General features: G+C 39.1%; 1 protein-coding gene across 1 annotated transcript; it reads right to left on the minus strand.

Annotated features, from left to right (window-relative positions):
• Positions 1-827: 827 nt before the first annotated feature.
• LOC140233107 (uncharacterized) lies at positions 828-5951 on the minus strand. The gene is made up of 5 exons (XM_072313220.1): positions 4939-5951; positions 3442-3565; positions 2673-2874; positions 1847-2062; positions 828-1491 (listed from the first exon to the last, which is right to left on the minus strand). The coding sequence occupies exons 1-5, from the start codon at positions 5722-5724 to the stop codon at positions 1173-1175; spliced, it is 1647 nt and encodes a 548-aa protein (XP_072169321.1). The 5' UTR covers positions 5725-5951; the 3' UTR covers positions 828-1172.
• Positions 5952-10654: the final 4703 nt, after the last annotated feature.

Here is a 10654-nt window from a genome sequence, read left to right on the forward strand (position 1 = left end):
ACATACATACGCACATATATACATATTCACATACACACACAAGCAAACACACACATACTCACATACGCACGCACACACACACACACACAACTCCGGTTGATATAATACTATCTAAATCAACATATCCTATTTTATATCACCGAAATATAATAGCGTCAACCCTGCCAAAAATATATCAGCTCTTAGATCAAATGTGTAAACAACAACAATTTCTGTAAATTCCCTGCGTGGGACTCGTGTGGTTATCGTGCATCCCAGCACCGTGTGCTCATATTCTGTTCAAAAATACAATAATTACCATTCAATCATTCATAATACTTGTATTTGTATTGAATTGAATGATTGATTTGTGTATATAAAGGAAATGATTTAGAAGATTGGTAATATGTGAAATTGCATTATATATTATATGACACATCAGGTTATTCATATAATAATCGTTCTGTTGGTAGGTCCTGACGAAGGCCCAATGACGGGCCGAAAGCTTGACAAATAAAAGGGAGACTAAGATCGAGAGCAACGTCCCGCCTCAGTCCAATTTCTTTCAACTATATGCATCCAACAATGCGGCACCGCGTACGTTCGGGACCCAGGGAACTATTTCTCACATTATATATACATATATGTATATATATATCATATATATCATATATATATATATATATACAAGGCGGCTGGCATGTATGAATCATTTATCACAGTCAGGGTAAAAGGATGTCAATCATAGTTTCTACACAATGATGTCGTGACAACAGTATAGACTTCACGATGTCATTTCTTACATGCTGACTTTACAAATACCTTTTCCACATAATCTCAGCAAAAAACGTGAATATTGTGCAGACGTATAAAAGAGAAAGTAGCCGGGCTGGCTCAAAATTTTCTATATGGCATCAGTCGGGCTTGTCCACGTAGAGCATTACATCAGGTATGGTCTATAGGTCAATGGTTTTTACAGGTAACTTGGAAAAGAAATATTTCAGATAATACCACCGTGATTACCCTGCTTTGCTGTTGCACCGTCATACTTTACTCTTAGTCTTGATGTGGCTATAACCTTGACACATACATGAACAGAAAATTATTGTCCTACATATCCACCGTCCAGCGATTCCGGGGCAAAATGAAAAATACTGTTACTGATATCATTTTGATTTATGTTTCTGACACAATTAAAGAAAACCAATCTTTTGGTCATCTGCATCGATCTCATCTTCTTCTAGCCACATCTTTAGACCTTTGACCCCAGCCCTGTCCGGCTGATATTCACTTCCTACGGGCAGAATATCGTGTTCCGGTATTGGGTGAAGCTTCGTACTCGGGCATAGCCCAGCAGTCTCATCGGCGCGCGAATGGAAGCTGACTACGCCCTTCTCGTGTAGTTTATCCATTATCGTCATGGTTACCGCATCTGGGGAGTGGCAGTTGTCCCTGATTCTGTCGACTTCGATCCAAGTGGAATCTTTCATGCGATGCAACGTCTTCAGCATTCTGTGAAAGAGATAAAAGTTGCAGGTTCGCATGAAATAGTTTGTTTTGTGTGCGCAGAAAAATGACCAGACTATATATATATATATATATATATATATATATATATATATATATATATATATATATATACAACACGTAAAACTTTGGTTCGAAATTTCAAATCTAGTGAAGATTTGTGTGCAGAGCAATTGGAGACTTCTAAGAGAAGAAAATTGGCTCATTTGATTTCCACAATATTTTATTGATTTTTGTATCACTGTTTTGTAAAGACATGTGATTTTACTTTCTATTAACAGAAAATCATTTTAAACCTCTTGTGAAACGTGATAAAAGGTTAACATTAAAACAAACTTACAGTCTTTTCGAAATACGCTCCTCCTTCTCGACCTTGACTGCTGGTGAAACTGCACACTTCAGGCGAATGCTCTTCGCAGATCCGACGAGGATCACCGCATCCGGCTGCATGAGGTCCTCGGGCCAGGTGTAGACGAAGTGATTCCTGGGAGGAAGGTTGGCCACGCCCCTTCCAACCTCTGACGTTATGGTGAATGCTGCGGTGCTGTTCCAGAATCTAGAAATGATGGTATAAATAGGAGGGGGTTGGAAAACAAAGCTCGGAGTAGAGTTCTTGAACACTAAGTGTGCAGGCTAAGTTAGTACGCAAAATAAGCTTGATTTCAAACGTAAGATTCTTATCAAAAGATTACTTACTTCCATATGCTTCACAACCGAGAAAATACATATACTGAGAATAAGCAATATCAACTGTAAAAAAGACAAAAAAGTAGAATTACAATACAAAGTTTGAGTGTGTGTGTTTTGTTTTGTTTTGTTTTTGTTTGTTTGTTTTTGTTTTGGTTCTGCAATATAATAGGCCTATCTCTTTCATTTTGAGAACGTACAGAAATACAAAAACAAAGGTCTTGCTCGATCTCAGGACAAGTCTACAGTGTGACGATCTGACAGGATGATTGAATAATTTTACCTTGTGTGTATTACTTCGAAAATCATGGCAGAGTCACTAATAATTATTAACGCTCACTTTTGTTGAATACAAACATCGATTCAGGAAAGACATTTTTTTTAAACAGGAAATGATATACAGAAACAAAACAAAACAAAAAACTAGAACACTCTGAGAAGAACGACGACGCTATCCTGATCATAATAATTCTACTCACCGATCCAAGACTACTGGGGCTTTCTTGCTGATATTCGCCACCTGCGCAGCCAGTATGTAGTTCCCCAAGGTGTAAAAAGCCCCTCGAACCAGCTGGTTTTGAGAGTCAAACGCCTCCTTCAAGTGACGGATACAGCAGGGGGGAGACTGTCGGTGGACGGCCCCGATGGCCCGACTTAGATGCTGGCTGTACGCGGAGACACCTGTTACCATGACAACAATGGAAAATGCCCACTTGTTAAACTATTTTGTTGAATATTTCGGAGGGAAATTAGAACTGTTTGTTATGTTTGGAACGCACCGACGTGATATGATTTTGTTTGATGGTGGTAATGACTGTATATATGCATGATCCAATATAATATGATTGTACATAATTGACTTAAGATGTTTTGAGACATCCCATTCAGTTGCTGGAATGAAATTAAGTGAAAGTGAATAGCAACGGAGAAAATCCAGGCCTAAATGACACTGAATATTTGTGTATGAGTATTATTGATTTGAGACGTTTTCAGAAGTGCGAGAGAAGAAACAGGTAGTCAATGTCATTTTAATTCTCGATACTTTGAGAGATAAAATTCTATATAACAATCGTATTCTAAGATTATCAAAAAAAAAAAAAAAAAAACACCCCAACCTGCAATGTGTTATACGTTCCTACATATCCACAAGAAGAAAGACACTCACGAACACAACTATGATTTTCAGCTCGAGCAGGGCTCAGTGATCAGGTGGTTACGCACATTAGTTTGTTAAAGGAATCATCTTACCGGCATCATAGGTTCCTTCCAGGACAAGCACGGGCTGTCTTTGACTTCGCGTTATTTCAGTTTCGAAGTTGACTTGCTGTTTGACTATCCTCATCATTTGTCTTGCTTCTGGTAAATAGTCACACTGTAATGTAAACAATGAGTGTCAACGGAAGGATAGCTTTCGAAGTTGACGTTGAATTCATGAAATGTATCTAAACTTGATCTCAGGAGATTAGCCGCCAAGTTTGCCTTTGGGTAACTCGCGCATAAAAGTAGGCTATCCCAGTTTACATGCCACTCAAATGAACAAAGAACAAAAATCTAGACATAGAGCACACAAAAGCAGCGGTCACACTGGCAAAAGATCTTAAAGATCGCGATCTTTTGCCAGTTTGACTGCGACTATTAGCCAGTTCAGAGTTAGCTCATGATGGGACCATTGATACGAATGCCATTACTTTTTTCTCAATCGGATAGGGCACTTCACTCGTTTTCAGAGCGACACAAATGCATAACCTCTACGTAACAAGTCTGATTCAAAACTTAATAGCTATAATTTAGATGAATCCGACTTCAGAGCACTGTTAAGTCACTTATGGCGGTCTTACAGGGGGCTACCACCCACAGAAAGAAGAACAAAATAGCTTTCAATGGATTATGCAATGAGCCAACTGGATACGCTGCTATGCCTATGTCAGTGCGTAAATTATCTTTTGTTACGCATAAGGAGGAGCCCCCAGTTAGAAATTACCACAAAAAACAATACCCAAACCGAATAGGTCTATAGGCCCAATGAAGAGCTTGTCTTGAGATTGTACAAACTCCCTGCAGCGCGTTATCCTCAAAAGTTGGGATGTGACCCCGCCCACAGCCGTGTCCTCATACCGCGTATACATGCTTAACATAATCATACTCGTGCGGCGATACGAATATCTAAATTCGTTTCAAATTATCTCGCAATAATTTTCTACTATTTTCCTTCGAATCACTGGGATAATCCCACTAAAACCTTGGAATTCCAAACCAAGCTTCTGCTCGTTATCTCATCTGTCAATCATTGCTAAAGACCCGTTTAACAAAAGACACTGGAATGCACCTTTCCCTGGACTTAGCATAAATTCCACGTTACTAATATGACTAACAAAAGGCATTCTACGTAGGGAAAAATGCAAGCTATACTCAGTCTAGGAAAAGGTGCATTCCAATATTTTTGTTAACCAATTAAGGCCCTATTATAGTACTTCAGCAGTTGTTGACAGATACGTGTCACTGGCAGAGTCTTCCTTTGGATTGAAGTTTTTGTTGTTGTTGTTGTGTATGTTGTCGACGTTGTTGTGTGTTTGTTTGGAGGGGTGGGTGTATCCAAGTGTTATCTGAAGAAAAATAGGAAAATTAACATGAAATGATAAGATATTCGTTTTGCCACATGTTGACATTATGTTGAGGGTATCATGAATCAACACAAATCAACATGGATTTTTACTGCATATAAGTCCTTTAAAAGTTTCTGTTCACCTTCGAGAGTATGTCCATGGCATCGTAGAATCTGTGGAAGACACTATTATTACTTCGATCAAGGTAGGCGGGATGATAGCTCAATCTCTCAACAACCAAGAGATTCTCCTGAACTTCTCTCACACATCCCTCGAGGAACACGATGGTCTGAGTGTTCCTGCCGCCGGGAAGAATCCTGCACTTGAAGTAAGCAGCCTGCCTGTACTTCAGCGCCAGACGGTGCACGATGCCCTCGTGATTCTTGGGGTAGGTCAGAGGTAGGATCACGGTGAATCCACGCTCGAAGTGTTGCGGACGGTGGGGAAAGTAGGAGAAGTTGTTGAGTATCTCGCCGTCGGGGAAGGCGGCGCGCAAGTCGTCGAGGAGAAGCTGGTTGCAGAGGCAGTTTTGTACGTTGTCTTGCCGGGTGTCCAGCGGGTTGTAGGCAGTGATGGAGTACATGAATCGTCCGTGATCGAATCTGGCGGAGAAATTCGCAATGGGCGTCAGAAGGGGTTTGTTCTCATTCCGCGAAGGTCTTTTTGCTGGGTTCGCAGGAACCTGCGACTCTTGAACAAGTAAAATATCATCTGCATTACTTCTTTTCGTTTTCGCAGGAGGCGTACCGTTTGAAGGGACATCTTCCTCTATAGTAGCGATGGCTGTTTTTTCCTCAGGACATCTACTCCACCGCTTCTGAGAAAAATATTCTTCATCGCAGAAATAAATCACTCCTTTGGATGTAACGATGGCCGATACACAGTCGAGCCAATTCACTTCCTCGTCTTCAGCCATGTCGGACACCATTTCAAGTGAGATAGACTGAACACCTTCCAGCCTTGGCACATCCAAGCACAAAATGTTTTGCAAACGATATGCCTACTGGCACGCGAGTATGTATATAACGGAACACGCCACCGCCCCATCATGCCGCACTTCTGCAAAAGAAAAAAAAAAAAAAGGCGCCACAAACTGCAGCTGTTCGGGTCATATTCACAATAATTCCAAGTGTTCTACAAACATTGCATCACGGAGCTACAACAACCACTACCTCCATGATTGCATCACTCTCGGTCGATTCCAGACAGGCATATGTGAACGGCGTGCATTCCTGACTACGTACTTATGCTGCCAGTTTGAGGGCCGATGGCAGACCAAATAAAGCTCACCTGCCCCTAAAAGAAAGATATGAAAGAAAGAATTTGTCTTCTTTACAGCAACAACATGATCTATCATTCTCAAGCATTGTCAAGTGTGGCCTTTCTTTCTCTCAAAACTTGTGGTAGATTCGTCCCTCTATTTGAAGAGCGGACTTTAACAGTTATTGTACTGTCTTGATCATGAACGTGCATGCCTTCATTCACGTGAACATGACGTCAAGGGCATGGCCGCTTAGGTCAACCATATTGTCTGTGAGGAGAGGCCCCGCCCATTATTTGGAGGCGTCGTGTGAAGGTTTTAAAAGGTCGAGGCATCCGAAAATGAAACAGCATGATGTAGACATACTAATCTAACTATCAATGGAAGACACAAAGCATACGTTGATGATTCTCTAAAGCCTGAATCTAACATTTTTCTCATTTTTTTTTTTTTCTTGACATAGGAGACTGTGTGACACAATGGATTGCGGTATGTTATAGATGCGGCAGGATCTACACACAATGTCACGGTTTATTGATCTCGGGATGTCAGCTGTGTCTGCAAGTGAGAAAGAAAAAAAAACCTCACACACACAATACACACACACACACACACACACATATACACACACACACACACACACGCACACACACACACTAGGCACACACACACATACACACAGTAGACACATATACACACTGACAACGGAAGACAGGGAGGAGGGGAGCGTGATTTCGATCTGTTCATAATTTCTCATTTATAGATGATTGTGGTACTGAAATGATATCCGTTGACAATACTGTAGGCTAATTTTCCTACAAACAATATCGCAGTAAAACAACACGAACTCTAGTATGGTAACTCTCTGTGCACTTGTTAGACGCTGTGTCCAGAACTTATGAGACACTTCTGGCACATTGCTGCGTCCTTCCACATGTTTCTGCGTCTTCAAACATTTCCCTCCAAGATTTATTAGGTGATCCGAGTATCCTCTCGGATCACCTTCTGTATCTGTACGGATTCTTTGTTCTTCTTCTTCTTCTTCTTCTTCTTTCTTTATTTCTGGACAAAAGTTGTGTATCTACTTACTCAGAAAGTTTTCAGAGTATCAATTTCAAACTCATACCATATATGTATCATGTCCCAAAGACGACAAATCTAATGTATCATAGTGATCAGTCAACCGTGACGTCACTATGACGTCATTATATGAAAACACATTCTCAATCATATCTCTTTAATGGAATAGAATTTTTCAATGAAATTTACGTCACATGTATTTCAAGTTATGCGCATTCTCCTCATATTCTCAAAATTCATATTTTCTCTTAAAACGTGCGCGTACGCGCGCGTTGAAATATTTGTATGCTCAAATCGAGCTCAAATTTTTTTTGCACACGTTTCAGACCATTTAGAGCATTTTTTGAAAAATTGAAAAAATTGGACGGACGCGTACGCGCGCGCACATATAGGCACGCACAGCTCATATGCAATCGAAATTTCCCATTTTTTCACACTTATTTGATGCCTGAAATGTCAAGGAATATTTCTACCAAGTTTCAAGTCAATCCGACTCAATATGACGTCATACGGACCCGTCAAAGTTGAAATTCCGCGCGCGCGTCAATGGCGATATACAGTCCAACAATGCCAAAAAACCGCCAATTTTGAATCCGATTTTACTCGTCAGGATGTACGGTGATCCCCCATTTTCTTTACATATTCTGAAAGCTGATGAGTTGTACATGTCAATTCATGGGTTGGCGATGCTGGAAAAATGATTAAAAGATATCAAATTTCTTAATACAATTAAAAAGTAAATTTTCAAAATGACGTCATCAAATTTCAAATTCACTCGAGCGTATCTCACTTATCCTTTGCCAATTTTCACCCAGATTTCAGTATGTTGTAGCTTATTAAATACTCTTTCATAAATGTAGTAACAACATTTTGATTGGATGACGGTATCACCTCGTAAAAATGGATTGAAAGTAATCTTGTCAAATTTGACCAGTTTACGTGTTATCTCTATGGGAGTGCAGTTTTTCTGGAAATGAAAATTGACATGACTGTCTTTTTCGAGCACTAGCTCACTTATGCTTCGGTGAATTTCTCCCAGATTTTGATATGTTGTAGCTGAGATTTTGGGCTATCGTAAATGTGCCCTTCGTTTTTTTCATACGGTGTCGGGATCATGTCCAAAAACTTGGTTGAAATTAAAGCTTGTCTTCGATATAGTGAGATATTCCTTTCTTTTTGCAACTTTCTTTACAATAACTCACGAAAAACAAGCTCTATCAGCCCAATATTTTGCACATGTTTAGTTCATGTCACGTACATTATTTCATAAAATAACAACTACTTGATCAGACGTCATCTTGGGTATGTAAATTAGGGTCAAAGGTCATAAATGTATCATCTTGTATCTTGGTGAATACATGTCCTATCTTTTCCATATTTTGCACACGTAACGACCATGTTACAAGGATCATTTCACAAAATAACCAACTTTTGCTCAGATGCAATCTTGGCTGTGCAAAGTGGGGTCAAAGGTCATAATATGTACTTCTTTCTTTATCTTCGTTATGACGTGTTATCTCTATGGGAGGGAATTTTTGTAGATGTGAAAATTGACATGATTGTCTTTATCGAGCACTAGCTCACTTATGCTTCGGTGAATTTCTTCCAGATTTTAATATCTTGTAGCTGAGACTTTGGGCTATCGAAAATGGGTCCTTTATTTTTCATAAGATGTCGGGATCACGTCCAAAAACTTGGTTGAAATTAAAGCTGATCTTCGATGTATTGAGATATTTCTTTCTTTCTGCAACTTTCTTTACAATAACTCAAGAAAAACAGGCCTTATCACCCCCATATTTTGCACATGTTTAGTTCATGTCACGTACATTATTTCATACAATTACAACTACTTGATCAGACGTCATCTTGGGTATGTAAATTGGGGTCAAAGGTCATAAATGTATCATCCTGTATCTTGGTGAATACATGTCCTATCTTTCCCATATTTTGCACACGTAAAGACCATGTTACAAGGATCATTTCACAAAATAACCACTCTTTGCTCAGATGCCATCTTGTCTGTGCAAAGTGGGGTCAAAGGTCAAATATACTTCATTCTGTATCTTCGTTAGTGTATACGGAATTGTGTACCATAGATGGCAGGTCTGACTCCCTTTTCTAAATGAGAATCCAAACATCACACGGCCACACGACTAGCTCAATTACCCTTCGGTGAATTTCTTCCAGATTTTAGTATGTTGTAGCCAATGTAATACTCTTTAAGTTTTGTTAATCAAAGTTTTAATCGGATGATGTCTTCACCACGTGAAAATGGATATAATGTAACCTTGTCAAATTTAACCAGTTTACGTGTTATCTCTATGGGAGGGAATTTTTCTGGAAATGAAAATTGACATGACGGTCTTTATCGAGCAGTAGCTAACTTACCCTTCTGTGAATTTCTCCCAGATTTTAATATGTTGTAGCTCAGACTTTGGGCTATCGTGACTATACCCTCCATTTTTTCATACGGCGCCGATATCACGTCAAAAAACTTGGTTGAAATTATCCTTATCTTCGATGTATTGAGATATTTCTTTCTTTCTGCAACTTTCTTTGCAATAACTCAAGAAAACCAGCCCCTATCACGCCCATATTTTGCACATGTTTAGTTCATGTCACGTACATTATTTCATAAAATAACAACTACTTGATCAGACACCATCTTGGGTATGTAAATTAGGGTCAAAGGTCATAAATGTTTCAACCTGTATCTTGGTGAATACATGTCCTATCTTTCCCATATTTTCCACACGCAAAGACCATGTTACAAGAATCATTTCACAAAATAACCACTTTTTGCTCAGATGCCATCTTGGCTGTGCAAAGTTGGGTCAATGGTCAAATATACTTCATTCTGTATCTTCGTTATAGTGTATACCGAATTTGGTACCAAAGATGGCAGACCTGACTCTCTTTTCTAAATGGGAATCCAAACATCACACGGCCAATGTCTCTAAACACAGATGAAACCTATATGGTCATGCCTATTGCGATCAGGACTCGAATCATCGATTAAAACAAATCGGATCACCTAATTTGTCAGTCTTGACAAATTCCAAGTCTAGTTGTTTTTGTTTTCATTTTCGATGTTTCGATATCATTTCTTGTTGGTGCCAACTGCTTATTCCCAAATTATAGACAACAAAAATGACTGAGCCTATACGCCTATGAAATTGCTCGGCCACCTATATTTTCATCTTTCTTCATTTTTAATAACCTATTCGTAATCATGGCAGAGTAAACACACACACACACACACACACACACACACATACACACAAGCGATATCATAGATATTTGATAGGTATATATTTATAGACAATACACTTTGAAAATTAAATGGTAATTATTGTCACTCCTCCAACCTTTTTGTACATGTTAAATTTAACATTCAAAATGTTGTATTTACCTTTTCTGAAATAATATTGGTTCAACATTATACACTCAACCAAAAAAGGAAGTACCCCCTAGCATTTTTTGATATATCTCAAAAAGTACTTTACCGATTTTCATA

The sequence above is a fragment of the Diadema setosum genome, chromosome 9 (assembly GCF_964275005.1).
Source record: "Diadema setosum chromosome 9, eeDiaSeto1, whole genome shotgun sequence".
Lineage (NCBI taxonomy): Eukaryota > Metazoa > Echinodermata > Echinoidea > Diadematoida > Diadematidae > Diadema > Diadema setosum.

Bases quoted from the DNA above. Each gene is read 5' to 3' on its own strand.
- LOC140233107 (XM_072313220.1), bottom strand. From the start codon at position 5,724: ATGGTGTCCGACATGGCTGAAGACGAGGAAGTGAATTGGCTCGACTGT. The intron at 2,875-3,441 runs GTAAGATGATTC...TCATGGTAACAG, and splicing joins GGAAGGAACCTATGATGCCG to GTGTCTCCGCGTACAGCCAG. The intron at 1,492-1,846 runs GTAAGTTTGTTT...TCTCTTTCACAG, and splicing joins GAGCGTATTTCGAAAAGACT to AATGCTGAAGACGTTGCATC.